The 20230-nt window shown below is 41.7% G+C and overlaps 1 protein-coding gene across 5 annotated transcripts; it reads right to left on the reverse strand.

Annotated features, from left to right (window-relative positions):
- Positions 1 to 1306: 1306 nt before the first annotated feature.
- On the reverse strand, positions 1307 to 16086 carry LOC135554445 (3 beta-hydroxysteroid dehydrogenase type 7-like). 5 transcript variants are annotated; one of them, XR_010457697.1, is made up of 8 exons: positions 15829 to 16086; positions 11235 to 11490; positions 7495 to 7650; positions 5671 to 5779; positions 5152 to 5251; positions 4423 to 4585; positions 3084 to 4245; positions 1307 to 2999 (listed from the first exon to the last, which is right to left on the reverse strand). XR_010457697.1 is itself a non-coding variant. In XM_064986758.1 (7 exons), the coding sequence occupies exons 2-7, from the start codon at positions 11392 to 11394 to the stop codon at positions 3833 to 3835; spliced, it is 1101 nt and encodes a 366-aa protein (XP_064842830.1). In that variant the 5' UTR covers positions 11395 to 11490; positions 15829 to 16086; the 3' UTR covers positions 1307 to 3832. The 5 variants fall into 5 exon arrangements, 4 of the variants coding, with proteins under 4 accessions (XP_064842830.1, XP_064842833.1, XP_064842832.1 ...); XM_064986758.1 differs by having other exon boundaries at positions 1307 to 4245; XM_064986761.1 differs by having other exon boundaries at positions 1307 to 4245; positions 16018 to 16036.
- Positions 16087 to 20230: the final 4144 nt, after the last annotated feature.

Consider the following 20230-nt stretch of genomic DNA (forward strand, 5'->3'; position numbering starts at 1 on the left):
TAAATTCCCAATCTGGCCCTCAAACCATCACAGTTACCTAATAATCCCCAGTTTACAATTGGCTCATAATCCCCCTCCTCTCTCCTGTAACTATTCCCCAGGTCTTTACTGCAAATGAGAATGTGTTCTCAGTCAATTTACCTGGTAAAATAATGGATAAATACAATTTTTGCTGTTCTTTGACAAAAATGTCTCTTTCAGTTTGGGGGATTTCTTCTTCATCTGAAGATGATGCATCGTGCTCTGGATTGTATTCTTCCCCATCTTCTTCTTCAGATGCCTGCTCCTCTTCTAAATCATTGTTCTCTTGTTCCTCCTGGACATCTGAAAAAAATCAGATCTACGACATGTTGCACACTGAAACGTGCACTTGTGGTTCAGCAAAGAGAGAACTGGGGGGACTGTCATCTGCAGCACCTTTATAGCCTCTGACTGCATTCCCCATTAGTAAACAATGCTTTCAAGAAATTTTTATTTTGTCAGAAATGTGTTTATTTCGTCTAAAATTGTTTTTATTTTGTCTGTAAACTTGAGTCATGTGTGGGGTCGTGGAGGGGAGATGCTGCACACGCACAAGAAAGTTTTAGTTTTGTCTGAGTTCAATCAGTAGCACACAATCTCCATTTCTCATTGTGTGTATGTGTGTGTGTGTCTTTGGTTTTTGTGGTGTGTAAAATTGTTTTATAACTGCTGGGTCAAAAATGACCTTTCGACATATTTCATGGAAATATGAACAAAGGCGACGTTTCACTTTTTCTAATGTTGGGGTTACTCTAGGAAAAGTAATACAATTTAAAGTTGACAAAATATGATTTAGGGGGTTTTCTCTGCTGTTTAACATAGTGGCGGGTCATTTTTTACCCTTAAGACAACACAAGGGCTAAGTCTGCAGTTCTATCCTGGATGGAAAGCTATCTATCCAGAAGGAAAAAAGTGTTCTTCAATGGTAGCTTTTCAAACAGTAGATATACACTGTGGTGTTCCTCAAGGAAGTTCCCTAGGCCCACTTCTCTACTCTATCTTTACTAATGATTTACCTTCAGTAATGAACAAAGCAAGAGTGGTCATGTATGCTGATGACTCTACAATGTATCACGCAGCATCAGCATGTAATGAGCTAACATGTCCTGAGCAGTTAACTAAGAATGGTGTCTAAGTGTGTTGATAAGAACAAGTTGGTGTTGAACGTTTCTAAAACTAAATGTATTGTATTTGGTTCAATATATATGCTTGCTGATGATCCTCAATTTAATTTGTCAATGAATAGAATGCATGTAGAGCAAGAAAAAAACTAAACTACTAAGCATCATGTTGGACGCAGCTTTATCATGGTCAGAACACATAGATTATATTGTTATTAAGATGGGTAAGGGAATTGCTGTTACAAGAAAATGTTCAGAGTATGTAACATCTAGCACACTGAATCAGGTAATTCAATCCCTGGTCCTATCACACTTAGAGTACTGTCCAGTTATATGGTCATCTGCAGCAAAGAAAGATAACAGCACAAAAACATCCTGTGGCGGACTGCAATAGCATTGAATAGTCCCCGCAATATGCAACTGTTCAGGGAAGTCAGGAACCAATACACAGTCAGTCAGGAAAGCAAAAGCTAGCTTTTTCAAACATAAATTTGCATCCTGTAGCTCTAACTCCAAAAAGTTTTGGGAGACTGTAAAGTCCATGGAGAACAAACAAGAGCACCTCCTCTCAGCTGACTTACCCGAGCCTCCCCAGCTTCTCCTTCACCCAAATCCAGATTGCAGATGTTCTGAAAGAGCTGCAAAACCAGACCATATGACTGGAGAGGAAATAGAGAGCATCAACTGAATATTAAATGTGTTTCCTGTCAGGTATTGTAATTGTCTGTACTGTCTACTTGTTTGCATGTTTGTGAAGTCTTGTTCATTGGTGTTGGACCCCAGGAAGATTAGCTAGTGTTACGGCGTTAGCTAATGGGGATCCTAATAAAAATCACAAAATAACACAAGTGCACCTTGTGCTGGGGACAATAAAGGCCACTCTAAAATTTGCAGTTTTTTTTACATAACACAATGCCACAGATGTTTCAAGTTTTGAGGGAGTGTGCAATTGGCATGCTGACAACAGAAATATCCACCAGAGCTGTTGCCAGTGAATTGAATGTTAATTTCTCTACCATAAGCCACCTCCAATGTCATTTTAGAGAATTTGGCAGCGCATCCAACTGGCTCACAACCGTAGACCACGTGTATGGCGTTGTGTGGGCGAGCGGTTTGTTGATGTCAAGGTTGTGAACAGAGTGCACCATGGTGGCGGGGGGATGGAGCTAATGGAATGGCATCAAACACATACCAGTCCACCAATTCTGCTCCAGTCCTTACCACAAGCCCATCCTCCCCAATTAAGGTGCCCCTAACCTCCTGTGTTTCAAGTATGTCTATTGTTTTCTTAAAGAGGGCTGAACTTCCTGATCGAGTCCTGGTTTCAATTCTCCTCATTAGGAAATTAAACTTAACAAGTTTTGGGTCTCGGCGCTCTTTGATGTGGGTGTCTGCTGTGTTTTCCGACGTGGGAAGCATTTGTACTTACACTCTGCCAAAACAGAACACACCCTTTGAGATAACTTGAAACAGTCGAACAAGGTTCTGTGTCTGGAAGAAGCCTAAATTAGCTAGCACGCTATCCAACTTCTTTGCCGGCTGGTGTGCGACAGTGTCAAAATTGTTTTGACTTTGGATAGCCTATCTCTGGGGCTCGTTAGCAACTGTCAATAAATTACACATTGTAAATGGGACAATATTTTCATGTTACACATCTTTTATGGGCGTCTCATGAACAGCTTACATTTCATTAATGTATAGTTTCTTTGAGACATAGGCCATTTTCTACCGAGAACAGAATATATGTTTTTTTATTGCCTTCAGTTGCTCTTTAAGTAACGCTACTTCTCAAAATTATAATTTCATCAATAGGCATGAAATATAAAATGAACCTTTTCTCTGTCTGAAGTTTAAAATCTGAATGCACTGGCAAATATTATTTTTAAAGATTTTTTTTATTATTGTTTTTAAATTGTCAGTGCATTCAGATTATAAAATTACCTTAATATATAGCGGGTGATTCATAAAACTCTTAAAATCACATATATTCAGAGAATATTCTCTATGTGCATGTTGAAGAGGTGAATACTTATTTTCTGCACTAGTGCTCTTCAACAAAAACAGATCAAGTCTATGTAGTGATGATGTCTTGTGAAAAATGTATTGCATTTTCATGTATGTATTGCAAAATATGTATAGCAATGTATTGTTGGAAATAGACTCAAAACAATTCCTGAGCAGCTTTCCTATATCACATATCTATATGCCCTTTTATGACTACAATCACATTATATCTACCCCTTTTTTTAAGAAGATGAATATTGCAATGTCTGATAAAGCCCCAAACATTTATATTGAATCTCCAATATATTATCTCTTACTTAGGGCTGGGAAGGGTCTCATGTAAATCAGAAGATCATGGGATGGATAAGTGACCCATTTCAGTGTGGAACATGCCTTGTCATCATTTTGCCTGAGGAGCTACAGGCTAGCCACAAGTAATGACAGGTAGGAGGACATAGCCATTTTTGAAGAGCACGTGTAGGAGGTCGTAGTTCAGGGTTTAAGAGTTCAGGGGTCAAGAGTTTGTTTGCATATGTGTAATGATAATACTGCTTATGATGGAGCAAACATAGTGAGAATATAAATCTGAGAAAGTCCTCTCACTCCTCCATCCATCCCAGGTTATGATGTGTGGTGCATCGGTTTAGCCCAGACAAGGTTCCACCAGACCCGCAGATCAGCCCAGATCAGGAGTCCTTGGGGCCTTTGAAGGGAAAGGTATCCACCCATCTCTGTGTGCGGGCCTTGCACTGGTCCCAGTCATAGAGGGGGCGGTACTGGAAGTGGCGCTGGGCCTTGTCTGAACCCACTGTGAAGGAGGTGCTGGCCACAGCGAGGGTGTAGCGGTTGAGTAATGGTGTGTAGCTGCACACAGGCTTCAGCACCCAGCGGAGCAGGTCATTCAGGCACGCCACCAACCACAGCACCAATAGCGGCACATGGACCTGGCGGAAGTTGAACCCAGACAGGAACTGCATGTTGAAATCCTCATAACTCTTGTAGGGTGAGTCGTCATAGCAGAAGTAAACTTCCCCTCCAAGCCTTTGGGGGTGCTCTCTCAGGGAGCGAGCAGCCAGCAGATGCATCCAAGCCACGTTACCTGAAAAAAAAGAAAACTATGCTGAGAACATGTATACCACTAGCCTAATCCACTACTGTTGAACAAGTTAAGTAGCCACCTTGGTACATAACCAAGAGCCCAGTCGAAAATCAGCTAAAATGACAACTCAAGATCTTGTAGGTGTGGCTAGGTATCAGCACGCGTTTCAGGACTCACCTGCATAGACACGACCATGTTCCGTGTCCTTTGGGACGCCTCGAATGATCCAGCCCCCTGTCCTCACACCCATCTGATAGAAGTCCCTCATCAGCTGGTGCTGCTCACCATAGATCCCTGTGGGACGGAGGGAGCATGTGTACAAGCAGGCCCCTTCATTCACCTGGCCAGAGAGAGGAGAGGACGGATGTGGTAACAGAGCATTAGAAACTGATTGGAGCGGACAGGAAATGAACAGTTTTGAAACCCAGAATCCCAAATATGCAGTTTTAACTCAACATGTTAACAGAAGGGTGGAGTAGACTAACGCACAAGGCCACAAGGGAACACTTCAACAGCTTTTTGGCAGAGTAACAGTTGAAAAGAATTCTACCATTTATCATAACTCAGAAATATTTGTTTTTTGTGCAGAGTAACAGCACAAATATGGCCATCGGGCGAAAAAATCTTACTTGCATCATAAGCTCCAAACCATTTTTTTTCATGGATTACTATAGTATATTTGTGTTCTGCGGTACCTTTTGGAGCAGTTCAGTCAAGGAGAGAGAATAAGTATCTGATTATGGTCCATGAAGGGATTCCCTATCTGAATCAGGCTATTAATGAGGGTACCTTTAAAGGCAACTATCCCCGGATCTTTCAAATGTCCATCAAATAGAAGCGTGTGAGTTGGTCTGTGTGTGTTATTACCACGTCTTTGTATGAGATGTGATGTGTTAATACAAGTACCTTGTTGCCGTTGGCCTCCAGCACCAGTCTCTCTGCCTTGGCCTTGCTCCTGGGGTAGGGCATATCATGATAAACATTGTAGATGGTGTCTTCATCACCTCTGTGCATGAAAGAGAGAGGGAGATAGAGGGGGGGGGGGGGGTGTTATTATTTGATGACTTTTGAACAGAATATCACATTCACATGTGGAATGATCCAATATAATAGCCAGATGGGCATTGGCAGTTTTCATGATGTTGTTTCTCCTTGCTGGATATACAGGACTCATCCTGTTGTTTCTGTGAATATTTTAGCAAAGTCAGTCATGCATGCAAAGGCTGATAGACATTTTTACAGATACTGTGAGTGCTTTAGCTGATGTGAAAGGAAGAGAATGCCAAACACGTCGCAGATAATGGAAATCTCTACCGTACATGCCAGACAAAAGACAGATGGAGGAGAGGTAGTGATTTAGTGGAAAGAGGAAAAAAATAACGAAAGCCTAAAGGAGAAACAGATATTTGTGAAGTAAAACTCTACCTGATAAAGGGGTCTCCTTTCACATTGGGGCCGACCACCTCCATGCTGCTGGTGTAGACCAGATACTGAATACCATTCTCCACACAGGCATTGATCACATTCACAGTTCCTGTTAGAGAGACAAGGAGAGAGGAAGAGAAACATTCTAGAGGCCAATAACTAGAGGTTATCATTGATTTAATTGCAGAAAGAAAGGGCTAGGGTGTGATGCGGTCAACAGGAAGTGCGTGCAGAACATCTGGACAGAGACGTTGGCAGACGATGAGTACACAAGCACCTGGACGAGCATGTTCTAGGAACTAGCCCGGGATGATAAGTGTTTTCTCAGAGCTCAACACAAACATCCTAGAAGGATGTGAAACATCTGATATGGGCCAGTAGGAGGCAATCTTTCCTCTGGTCTAAAAAAAAAATATCCCAATGCCCCAGGGCAGTGATTGGGGACACTGCCCTGTGTAGGGTGACGTTTATCGGATGGGATGTTAAACGGGTGTCCTGACTATCTGAGGTCATTAAAGATCCCATGGCACTTATCGTAAGAGTAGGGGTGTTAACCCCGGTGTCCTGGCTAAATTCCCAATCTGGCCCTCAAACCATCACGGTCACCTAATAATCCCCAGTTTACAATTGGCTCATTCATCCCCCTCCTCTCCCCTGTAACTATTCCGCAGGTCGTTGCTGCAAATGAGAATGTGTTCTCAAGTCAACTTACCTGGTAAAATAACGGATAAATAAATAAATATACAGTAATTACACTAACTAATACAGACAACTATTCATGTGAGGACAATGTCACATTTTCCAAGAGATGAAGAGGTGAAATATGGGACAGATACCCAGATCTAGGACAGTGAGACACACACACACACACAACACAGTAGGCCACCCACCAGACGGGGAATAGATAGAATAACCACAAACTGGAAACAAAGTGTCAGTGTTCAATTGGGCTTATATAATGCTTCAAAGGGTTTGCTATTTTAATTTGATGTTGTTAGTTTAATAGAAACCAGATGAATTGCAGTGGATCACAGAGAGCAGCTGATTCCCATCAATTAGTTGAGTTTTTAGGTAATTCAGTTGCATGAAAACCACCTGACAGGCCGGCACTAACCTTATCGTGAGATGTGAAACCTTTTGAGATGAGTCTTTTACAGCCATTTCAATCTCATGACAAGCACACACACAATTTCTATAAACAGGACTTCTCAGAGACTCACACACATTTACCCACTACATAAATAAATAATGACCTTATTTGTGTATGTCTATGTTTGCTGACTATAAAACAATTGTTGTAGTTGTCATCCTTTAACAGACTCAAGGGGTAGTTTTATAGTCAGAATGTTCAGAGGAAAACATCAGGCACGATAGGAAGGGAGAGGCGACAGGCAAACAGGAAAAACGTGGGTTATACCATGAATCACAATAACTTTAGGGAATACTATTTCATGGGTTTTCGTGAGTCTCCATAACAGTTCCTGTTGTGGTTTAATTTACAGTCAAGAGAAGCCAAACACCCCTCCTATGTTTGTCTCGTTCTATCATCAATCATCTCGAAGGCAACCATTTCTCCCTCTTCTCTTTTCCTTTCCCTCAACATATTTTCCATTCCCTTCTTCGTAAATCCTCCTGTGTCTTTAAGGCTTCCACACATCGCACCGAATGTGGATCTAGTGTTCGTCTGCCCACCGTTCAGCGCTCTGTGTTTTAGGGACCACCCGCTGTAGACGTCTGACTGATCACATTTTTATGCTATTCTACATGTACAAATTGGTGCGTATTCTCAGCCAGTTAATGCTATTGCTGTGTCTGAGGCCTTACCTTGAACATTCACAGCCTGGATGACTGTCTCAGGGACTCTGTGCCAGACATCCACCAGGCTGGCCGTGTGGATGACCAGGTCTGCCCCCTTGGACACCTCCAGGACACTGGAGTAATCTGTGATGTCCCCCTGCGTCACCACCACCTTTACCCGCTCTGATGGGGGAGAGAGGGAGAAAAGTGTGGACTGAAAAGACATGGACATCATCAAGTAAAAAGACATGGACATCATGTACAGAATAATAGCCTAAGAGAAGAATCAGACATGTTGTGGTTAGAAGGTCTAGGTACAGTGGGGCAAAAAAGTATTTAGTCAGCCACCAATTGTGCAAGTTCTCCCACTTAAAAATATGAGAGAGGCCTGTAATTTTCATCATAGGTACACTTCAACTATGACAGACAAAATGAGAGGAAAAAAAATCCAGAAAATCACATTGTAGGATTTTTTATGAATTTATTTGCAAATGATGGTGAAAAATAAGTATTTGGTCACCTACAGACAAGCAAGATTTCTGGCTCTCACAGACCTGTAACTTCTTCTTTAAGAGGCTCCTCTGTCCTCCACTCGATACCTGTATTAATGGCACCTGTTTGAACTTGTTATCAATATAAAAGACATCTGTCCACAACCTCAAACAGTCACACTCCAAACTCCACTATGGCCAACACCAAAGAGCTGTCAAAGGACACCAGAAACAAAATTGTAGACCTGCACCAGGCTGGGAAGACTGAATCTGCAATAGGTAAGCAGCTTGGTTTGAAGATATCAACTGTGGGAGCAATTATTAGGAAATGGAAGACATACAAGACATACAAGATCTCACCCCGTGGGGTCAAAATGATCACAGGACCGGTGAGCAAAAATCCCAGAACCACACGGGGGGACCTAGTGAATGACCTGCAGAGAGCTGGGACCAAAGTAACAAAGCATACCATCAGTAACACACTACCCCGCCAGGGACTCAAGTCCTGCAGTGCCAGACGTGTTCCCCTGCTTAAGCCAGTACATGTCCAGGCCCGTCTGAAGTTTGCTAGAGAGCATTTGGATGATCCAGAAGAAGATTGGGAGAATGTCATATGGTCAGATGAAACCAAAATAGAACTTTTTGGTAAAAACTCAACTCTTTGTGATTGGAGGACAAAGAATGCTGAGTTGCATCCAAAGAACACCATACCTACTGTGAAGCATGGGGGTGGAAACATCATGCTGTGGGGCTGTTTTTCTGCAAAGGGACCAGGACGACTGATCGGTGTAAAGGAAAGAATGAATGGGGCCATGTATCGTGAGATTTTGAGTGAAAACCTCCTTCCATCAGCAAGGACATTGAAGATGAAACGTGGCTGGGTCTTTCAGCATGACAATGATCCTAAACACACCGCCCGGGCAACAAAGGAGTGGCTTCTTAAGAAGCATTTCAAGGTCCTGGAGTGGCCTAGCCAGTCTCCAGATCTCAACCCCATAGAAAATCTTTGGAGGGAGTTGAAAGTATGTGTTGCCCAGCAACAGCCCCAAAACATCACTGCTCTTGAGGAGATCTGCATGGAGGAATGGGCCAAAATACCAGCAACAGTGTGTGAAAACCTTGTGAAGACTTACCAGAAAATGTTTGACCTCTGTTTTATTTTTAATGAGTTTATTTGCAAATTATGGTGGAAAATAAGTATTTGGTCAATAACAAAAGTTTATCTCAATACTTTGTTATATACCCTTTGTTGGCAATGACAATGTGATTTTCTGGATTTTCCCCCCTCATTTTGTCTGTCATAGTTGAAGTGTACCTATGATGAAAATTACAGGCCTCATCTTTTTAAGTGGGAGAACTTGCACAATTGGTGGCTGACTAAATACATTTTTTGCCCCACTGTACATATGTTGTGTGAGGAGGAACCAAGTCTTTCCATGCATGTTTCCATGGCTATATGAAGTATTCTTTCATTCTTTGACTTGAGTGTTAATTTGTTTCCTCTAAATCAGATCCTATGTTGCCAAGCTACCTAACCAAAGCTGGGTCCACTGAGGAACTCTGTCTCTGTTTCTGGAAAAAATGTCATCTGATTGTTGATATAAAAGACCCAATCACCCCACCAAAATGAATGTCTTCTCATACAAGTTCTTTATGTTTATTGGAACACCGGTAGGTGTGCTGTCCCTGGCTTGGCTTATCTAGATCATGGCCTTGAAACATATCTGATGACCATGAAGCCAGGACGGGGCTGGAGTTCAAGTAACCACAGGAATGGTCCTGACTCTTAAAAAACACACTCTTGCCTTGAAGTCACACAACTGCAGCTGTCTCTTTTAGCTCTGCCTCAGTGGCTTGGTTAAGTAGAAAAGCACATTCTCACCAGGGGATAAATATATATGTTTGGTATTTAAGAGAAAACAAGGTATTCTAATATTACCTGGATGTAGCCTATGGCAATATAGAGGTTAAAGACTAACAATGTAAGCCTATATGGGCGATTTCATTTGTAATCAATGCCATGTATTTAGCTCATCAGTCAAACACATCTATGGAGTGATCTTCTATCACTGAGTTTGGAGGAAGGCTCTGCCCATAAACCTGTCACTGTGAAGAGCGCAACCTTCCCCACATACCGCCCTGCCTTTCTGATTCATATTCCACAAAAACTGAAAAGTCACACAAGGTGACAGGGTGCAGGTGGAGATTCCTGTTATGACAGTGACATGTCACAGGTTAGGGGAAATTACATGGGCCGGCTGCAGTGTTCATGGACAGGAAATGGAATTAGGAGGGGTGTGGGCCATCTGTGTCCATGACCCCATCATGCTATGACATGGTTCATGCAGACCTATGCAGTCAAATCAAATCAAACGCATTTATAAAGAGTTGTTTTACATCAGCAGATGTCACAAAGTGCTTATATAGAAACCTAGCCTAAAACCCCAAACAGCAAGCAATTCAGATGCAGAAGTGACCTCAGCGGAGTGTAGATATGTGTAGTTTACGATCCTAACATTTCTCTTTCAGTGACATTCGCTAACTCTCATCTCTGTCACACTCTAGTATGTATCTGACTTTCAGCTTTCCCATCTCTCCCTCTCAGTCCATCTACCTACTACCCACCTCTATCCCATATATGGCTCTGTTTCTGTAGTGAAGACTGACAATGCAATAACATTTTGTACAAAGTTAGTAAATTAAAATGTGCATGTTCTTATGCCTGAGAATATATGAGTAAGAAAGGTGTAAGCCAAAAATAAAGGGTGTCAGAAAAGAATGATGGAATAAAGCTGCTATCCAGAATCTATTTGATTGGGTATGTATGTGGGTAAAGGTCTGTGATGCTCGTCTAGGTTATCTCACTTTCAGTCATTTCAATGTGCTAAGGTAGATAAAAAACCCAACTGTTTCACTGAAGAGTTGACACGCCACCTCTTCTCAGTGCATAAACCCCTGGACATTCAAGATTAGAGGTCTTGCCCACTTGAGTCTCTATATATCTTACTAGAAGTAGCTGAGCCCAAGAATAATTGTAACCATGAATAAGGGTTAAGAGTAAGTTAACTTTCATGTTTAAAACTCCACCAGTCCCACAACTGCAAATCATTCTGGACATTTATGAGCCGTTTTCAACTCAGCAGCCTGGTGTGGTGTATGGTTATGACAATGAAATATGAATAAAACATGATTAGACAAGAAAACTACTAATGGGGTTTGAGCATGTCAGTGAACTGCCAGACGTGTACAATTTATGTTTCAATCATATGTTTTTACCTGTGCTGTGGCCATTTAAATTTGAGTCGATGTGTTTGTCAAAAAGTCGAATTTCCGTTACCGCATCCTCTTTCTCCAAAAGGACCTGTAACAGGTGTTGTCCGAGGAACCCACAGCCCCCAGTGACGAGATAAACCAGGCCCCGTTCTTTCGTCGACATTCTTCACAGTTGCTACTATCAACAATTGATGTTTTGTTGATTAGTTACTGAGTCGTCCTTGTTGATCTTCTACAACTCCCTCTGCGATCCAACCTTCTAAAAGAGCGGAGATAAACAACGAGAGAGAACAAAATGAAAAAAGACAAGGAGGTAGAGGTGCGTTCAGTCCGGTTAAACGTTTGCTTCGTTGAACAACGGTTTGTACTGAACGACACGTTCCCCCAAAAGGTTCTTGTACGCACTTGAATAGACTACCGTTTGGTAGATGTGGGGAGGTGTGGCTGGAAGCAGAGTCACGTGTTTTAAAGGGAAGTGGTCATGCTGACAGTGCTCCCCAACCCTGGTCGTTCAGTACAGCACCGTTTCCGTTCAATTGAACGTTCCAGAATGTAAAAACGTACTGAACGCAGCCCTGATCAGTTTGTACACAGCGATTGTAAACTGCTCCGCTTCACTGGACTTAATTGATGACCTTTGATTTAGTGTTTGTTCTATCATCAAAGAAAGGCAAAGATCACTATGCAAACTCGATTGGTCTTTTCGTTTAAATGTAGCTTACTGTAGATAGGTTATATGCCGCCATGATTAGATTAGAGTTTATTAGTCACATGCACGGGGTTGCAGATGTAATTGCAGGGTACAGTGAAATTCTAAAATCTGAGCTCCGACAGTGCAGGTCAAAGGGAATTGATTGAAACAATACACCAAAACATATGTACACATTTCCAACTCTAACAGTGATAAATGTCCATTGGGGTGGGGGCCGGATACATGTTTGTTGAGGGGGAAATGTCCATTGGGGTGGGGGCAGGATACATGTTTGTTGAGGGGGGAAATGTCCATAGAGGGAGCAAATAGCTGACTAGTGGTGGCTATTCAGCAGCATTATGGTCTGGTGGTAGAAGCTATTGGCCAGTCTGTCAGTTTTTGCCATTATGCTCCTATACTGCCCGCGTCTGAGTGATGGAAGCGGGGAGAACAGGCAGTGGCTCGGGTGGCTGAGGTTCCTGGTTATCTTCTTGCCCTTCCTGTGACACCTGGTGTTTTAAGTGTACTGGAGGGCAAGCAGTGGGCACCCAATGGTGCATTCGGCTGAGCGTACCACACTCTGTAGCGCCTTACCGTCAGCAGCAGTGGACTTGCCATACCAGGCTGCTGCAGGCTTTCACCTTGAAATTCTACTGTATTCTACACCTCACCCACACAGGTTCACATTCCACACATAAAAACTACAGGAAGGCAACATCTATGTGGAGCACTGAATGATTTATTTATTGTGTAGGCTATATGACAGAGGGAATCTGGTTTGGGGACTAGAACAGTCATAATCAGTACGGACCTATTATGTTCACTAGAAATATATTATTCACTGTCAGCAGTGGCGTGTATTCATGGACGCCAAGGGAAGCCAGGCTTTCCCAAATATTTAACCAATAAAATTCAATCTAAAATAATTTATCTTTCTTCTCTGTGTTTTCATAAATTTACATTAATTTGCAAGTAGCTGAATCTCACCGGAGAAATCATCTGAGCGAGGGCAACAGCTTCCCTCGGTCTCAGAATGTGTGGCCCATGTATCTGATGCTGTCTGGACCAAAATACTATTTACATGTTGCCGCCATAACATTTGATTGATTGATGCCAGCAAGCATTTGGTCTCCCTTGATTAAAAAAAATAATATTAAATAATAATAATTAGCCAATCAGCATTGAGCTGAGCTCAACTGTGGATTGTCCTGGTGCCACAAAACACCCCCCCAAGGGAGGCCAGTTTGGATTTGGCTTCAGACCATTCAAATAACTTCCTAAGCAAAACGTCATTTTGTGGTCTTGCTTGTGTTGATGTCCTGCAGTAACTAGCTTGCTAAATCCGCCCTTTTCTAAGCCATGGGTGGAGAAGGTATTTGGACTTTTACTTAATTCTCTGCACAGGCCAATGATTATGACATCGATTCTGAGCTCACCATAAATTAATATGTTGTGCCACTGGTCTGAGACATTTACATTTACATTTAAGTCATTTGGCAGACGCTCTTATCCAGAGCGACTTACAAATTGGTGAATTCACCTTATGACATCCAGTGGAACAGCCACTTTACAATAGTGCATCTAAATCATTTAAGGGGGGGGGGTGAGAAGGATTACTTTATCCTATCCTAGGTATTCCTTAAAGAGGTGGGGTTTCAGGTGTCTCCGGAAGGTGGTGATTGACTCCGCTGTCCTGACGTCGTGAGGGAGTTTGTTCCACCATTGGGGGGCCAGAGCAGTGAACAGTTTTGACTGGGCTGAGACGATTGAAGTTCAATATGTAGCTGAGTAGGCTCACGGTAACGAACTAGCTTTTTTAAATTTTACCTTTATTTTACTAGGACAAATTCTTATTTTCAATGACGGCCTAGGAACAGTGGGTTAACTGCCTGTTCAGGGGCAGAATGACAGATTTGTACTTTGTCAGCTTGGGGATTCGAACTTTCAACCTTTCGTTTACTAGTCCAACGCTCTAACCACTAGGTTACCCTGCCGCCCCTAGCTGGTTCATTGTTGCCCATGCCAGGTAGTTAGGCTAGCAAACATTTTAGCTAACTATCCTTTAACAACAAAAACTAAAAGTGTCATAGACCGATTTCCCAACATGAAAGAGAGGATGGCATTAGCGTTCAACTAGTCTACAAGTAGGGTGAGTTAACATGTTATGTTTTACTTGCACACACACACACACACACACACACACACACACACACACACACACACACACACGGACAGCCACATGATATTTAACAACATCGATTGAAATAAATAGTTTTTGGTATCTTTAAGTTTGTTTTCAGTCTATTAAACTAAGCATATATAGCCTTGTTGATTTTATGATGTTCAAATGTTTAAGTTGAATTGGTGCTGGAATGGCGGCGGCAGTGCTCCTGTTGACTCTGTGCTGACTTGCGGTAACTCTGTGGTTGTAAATCAGTAGTTTGTTAATTTAGTAAACTGTCGAAAACATTAACTTGCTTGAGTTAACTGTTTGTTACATGCGATATTTTCATTGTGGACTTCACACAGATGTGGCTCTCCGGTTTTGTGATGAAACAAACAGTATGTGTCGTTGCATTTATTCCGCAACTGTGTAACTGTTGTCTTCTAGCTGTAACGGTGGTGTATGAACTAATGGCTATTGAGCAAACAATGCAATTGTCACAACAGGCTGTAATATGGCTTTTTTACTGTCTTGGCTTGGCTTGCTCAGTGATTTTAACCACGGAACTCTACTACCTGTCAGTCTGGGGCAATGAAGCAGACAGCCCCAGTGGTCTGAAAACGTCTTCCTTTAATTCTTTCTCTCTGACTGGACTGGATTGGATATCATGTCAAATGTCAGAAGCCTTATTGTTCTCCTGTTTTAACAACATGGCCATTCATCCAACATCTCTCTTTGTCCAATAATAGCCTTCTTGAAAAGCCCTGTAAGTCATGCACACAGCAACATTTGAATGGACAACATTTTGTGAAACATATTGTACTAGCGTAGACCTACATGGAAAGTGACACACTGTGTTGTATTTCCATTCCTTGCAAATTTCCAGACAGTCACATGATTCACAGACAAGTTACCTATAGTCTCAGCTACAGACTGCATAACATTGTCATTGCCAGGTTAAATGAGAGCATATTACTCACAGCGCTGAATCAGGCAGTATTTGCTGGTTAAACAGCCCCGTTATACCCATCCTGACCTTTAAGTTACCATTGACCATCTGCTAAACAGTCTCACTGATTTGGTTGAATGTGGACTACAAATGATTTTGACAATCTAGATCAACTATCAATGAAGAATGCAAATTATTATCTTAAAATGCATGTCACAAAGTGCCCCCAAAAGAACAGACCAAGTTTGTAAGTGTCCTAGGTAGGGAGAACCCTCCGAGCCTCATCACTGTCATTTTGAAGGCCACTAGATTCTTGAAAACAAAGTAAAACAATGCAATTCCAGTAAATCATTTAGCCATTATGTTTGGGTTATGCTCATTCAATGAGGTATGTCCTAAATGGATGAATGATTAACATTCAATAAATAACTTCTAAAATGTCCTATTTAGGGTTTTACAACTTGGCTTCACCTAGTTTTGTAAATTATTTTACAACATGCAACATGCGTGAGTTCAATCACCCTTGTTAAAGAAGCAGAGTTCATGAAGTTAAAAAATACCTAAACCAGCTCACAAAAATGCTTACTTCTTTGCCACATAATGGTCTAAGTGTCTGTTATCCTAGTTCCATACAAGGTCACGTCTTCTTTATTTGTGTTTCCTCCTCCTCTAACACGACACTTTGCAATCCACTTGGCTTCATTTAGAAAGCACCACGTTTTCTCCATCTCTATCGCTCTCACACACACATGAAACACTCAGTTTCCAGGTGGAACTTGACTGACAAACGTACCTTCTGTTGTATCCTCTCTATGCACGAGGGCATTGCAGTTTCCGGCAAGCCAGTAAGTTCCTGTACGACATTGTGTGCGTTTCACTATGCACACTCACCCTGATGACATTCAGTATAGTACCACACAGGGTAGGAGAAGACGATATCAAAAGACTACTATGTATTACAAAAATCGCTTGACGAACTTACATGGATATTATTCTACTACGGTATGGAACCTCCCCCCTGAAAGCTAGATTGCAAATGACTAAAAAAACGGAAATCTAATATCCCATAACTCTTTGCAACAATGGGACGGCGCAAGTCCAATTCATTTGTTTATTTTCGAAAGCTGCCACATGCAATTATTACGTTGTCATAACAAGAATATTTTCAAACTAGTCTGAACGTGTCTTAACATTCATTGTAAGACAATCTTATCTCTGTTGTTCGTAAAATCACCCTGGAGTGTCAGAGTGCGCTCTGGGCTTTAGTAAATTCAGTGTGTTGTCAGATTGTCAGTTTGTATATTCGAAGCCGTCAGAGAGGAGAAGGGTTGGTCCGAGCGTTCTGACCTCACAACCGCAGTCAATCACCTAAGCTAACTGGCTAAAATTGGCAAGCTACTTCCAGACAGAAATGAGAGAACATCAGTCTGACCGTTTTTACTCGCCCTATAGCAGAGCTGCTTAGGCCATTTTCATGTTATCTAGAGCGTTAGTGACGAAACGGTGCTGCTGACAACAATTGAATTAATTTGTTTTGCCGACGTTTTTTAAATTATATTTAAAAAAAATACAGATCAACAATTTACATTCTTACATCATACAAAATAGAACGCAAGTATTAACGAGAAAATACTAAAACGAACAAAACATATTAAAAAAACAAAACAATTCTAGTGCAATTGTAATCACTGAAAAAAATCTTATTGTAATGATTTAGGAAAATGTTATTCTTGTTATTATTCACTAGGGTTAATGTTTTAATAAAATAGTTAAATTCAGTCAACATTTTTGTTTGTGTATAAAATATTTGGCAACAAGAATAAAAAAAATCACAATTTCAATGGTCTTCTTATCATTGCAATAGCAACATATATCTTTCATGTCAAAAACATGGGTAGTGTTCATAATGGTATTTAAGTATTTTGCAAGGTTTTCCCAAAATTCTGACACACATTTACATTCAAAGAACAAGTGAGAGATTCTCACCTTCTTTTTCACAGAAAACGCAGATATCATCAATAGCCACACATTTGGATATCATAGAATTACATGGATATATCTTCTGTAAAAATGTAAGTTCACTTCCTTAACTTTGTTTGGTATACAATATTTGTAAGGCCTTAACCATGCAATTTTCCAGACAATGTCAGGAATAAGCATATTCCAGAAAAATGTTCCTCTCTGTGTAAGTTGGTTTTGTGAATGAAGAATTTGTCTTATATATTTATTACAAGATTTATCAAGTAAGCCCACACCTTCCAATCTGAGTTCTGGATAAACTTTGTGATCATTACCAAAGCTAAGATGAGTTTTCAGTAGAAACACAGAAACCGAAGATAATAAAAGACGAGATGAGTTTGGTCTGTTTGTGTTGAAGGGGTGTGTCATCTACCGTTGTTCACATCCCACCATTAATTTCCGAAAGTCCTCAAAAAAAATTGTGAACTCTTTACTCACCTCATTTTGTTATAACATCTTTGGTCAAACAGACGTGAAACCCAGAATGCATTGTATGTCAACAAACATGGCTACACAGCGGGAATTAGCTTAGCTCATCATAATCAGTACAACCTTCAAAAAACTATTTTACACACATAATATGTGCCCATTACAATCTGTGCAAGAATCGGAATGCATGATTTGTCACCTAGAATTGAAAACATGTGAATACAACCGTAAATACACAAATAATTGCCACACAAAACATTTTCTGATAGTGATTTATTGATACAAGTGGCGCGTGCCGGCAGTCAACCACGTAACCTCCCACTCTGCGCCATTCAGTGTTGTTTATGTATGTAGCTAGTGAGCTAAGCTGTAGCATTAACAATGTCTTTCAAAAGGAGACAACTCACAAATGTGGAAATTTGAGATTTTTTAAAATTCTGACAATGTTTGGGTATGAAAGTCAGGAATCATATTCTGACAGTGACAGTGAGAAGCTGCCCCCCAACCTTGTAGCCATTGAGAACCCTGAATCTGAATTTCCCATGTCCACTGACGAAGTACCAGGTCCCTTTGAAGATGCTGGTGTTGATAGAGGCAGACCGACAGTGGATGAAGTACAGGAGTTCTGTGGTAGCTGGATGGCCACCAGTCATTTCACCCCTCCTGGCCCTGCTGTTTGCTTTGACGAGTCCCAGTCTGGAGTGCAACGCACCTTGCCATTTCCAACTGAGGCAGAGTGCTTCAAGTTGTTTCTGACAGAGGAGCTGGTGGGAGACATAGTTGAGGAGACCAATCGCTATGCCTTAGAGCTACAGGAGAAGAGAGAGCCAGGAGTGAGGGGGAAACTCGCTAAATGGGTGACAACCACAATTAGTGAAATGTATACCTTCCTGGTGACAGTCCTTCTCATGGGAATAGTAAAGAAGAACTCCCTAAGAGAATACTGGAACACAGATCTTATGTTTTCAATTCCCTCCTTTCCCAAGACCGCTTCCTAGTTCTGCTGTGATGCCTGCATTTCGTCAACAATGCTACTGCCATCCTAAGTGACCCGTTATACAAAATAAAAATGTTCTTATCAGCCTGACATCAGCATTTGGTCGGGTCTTTGTGCCATACAAGGACCTATGCATTGATGAGTCCCTGATGTTATGGAAAGGTAGGCTGGCGTTATATTCCCTCCAAAAGGCACAGGTTTGGAGTCAATTTCTTTGTCATGTGCGACGTGAAGACAGGATTTGTCCAGGATATTATAGTTTACACAGGGTCCACCACTGACATCAAACATTATGAGGGGCTTGGGGTGTCAGGGTCCGTGGTGATGACCATGCTGGCTCCTCATCTCGGCATGGGACACACTTTGTACGTGGACAATTGGTACAGCAGTCCCACACTCTTCCATCATCTGCTCTCCAAAAGCACAGGGGCCTGTGGCACAGTCAGGTCGAACAGGAAGGGGATGCCGGCATTCGGATGCAGGAAGATGCAGAGAGGGGAGGTGGAGTTCCAGGAGAACGGTCAACAGCTGGCAGTAAAGTGGCATGGCAAGCGAGACGTCCATGTCCTCTCCACTGTCCATACAGCAACCATGTTGGCCACAGGGAAGGTGGACCACCTGACGGGATAGAGATTGATCAAACCAGATTGTGTGCTTGATTATAACCTCAAAATGGGGGCAGTGGATAAGGCGGACATGATAAACAGCTTTGTGGAATGCACTCAGAAAACGAACAAGTGGAATAAGAAGATATTTTTCCATCTGATCGACACTGCTGTCCTCAACGGCAGCATAGTTCACCGCCAACTAACAGGTGAGATGATTACCGAACAAGGTATTTTTGTAATTGGATGTACAGTTCACATACAAATCCATTATGCAATTATAGTGACAATATCTCACCCACCTACCCACTGCCTCATCATCCTCTAACTTTGCTCATCCTCCCCACTCCCTCATAGGTAAAGTAATTACCTACCAAAAATACAGAGAGAACCTCATGAGAGCTGCTGGAGGAGCACCACACACCTCGGCGCCCATCCACTGGGGGTCGTCCTGCTGTAGACAGTCCCCTACGCCTCACAGCATGGTATTTTTCCCTACAAAGTAGCTCAAACTGCTTCTCAAGGTAGTCGCACACGGAGGCATTGCAAAGTCTGCCTGTCTGGCGCCATGAGAAGTATGCAGAGGAAGATGACAAAATACATGTGTTTAGCTTGTGATACACCTCTATGTATTTCACCATGCTTTGAGGAGTATCACATGCTCAAGCATTATTGAGCACATCTGCAGCAATAAGTGACTGACTGACCTGACAGGTGACTTGACAGGTGACCTGCCATGATACTATGCCTTTAGAGGTGGGGGTGGAAATGCTGTTGTTGTTCAGTCACCGCATGGATATTAAATATGGGTTATGCATATTCAGTTTTTTGTCCTCGAGTAAAACAAGTTGTTGAACCAACTACCAATACTGCAATAAAATAGATGACTATTACATATTGGCATATGTGTTTTCTTGCTGTGTTTTCATCCAGTAAAACTGTTAAGGAGTGTATGTTAGCATACAAAAGCTGTCCTCATTCTTCAGCTCCAAAGATGTCCAGCTCCAGTTATGATATTGGCAAATAATGTTTGTGGTTTCTGAAAGTACAGAAAGTACAGAATAAAGAGGAATTATTCATTAGAATACAATATAAGGATATAGCAATAAAACAATACTACAAAGAAGTAACATAATAAACACTGC

Source organism: Oncorhynchus masou, chromosome 14, assembly GCF_036934945.1.
Source record: "Oncorhynchus masou masou isolate Uvic2021 chromosome 14, UVic_Omas_1.1, whole genome shotgun sequence".
In the NCBI taxonomy this organism is placed as follows: domain Eukaryota; kingdom Metazoa; phylum Chordata; class Actinopteri; order Salmoniformes; family Salmonidae; genus Oncorhynchus; species Oncorhynchus masou.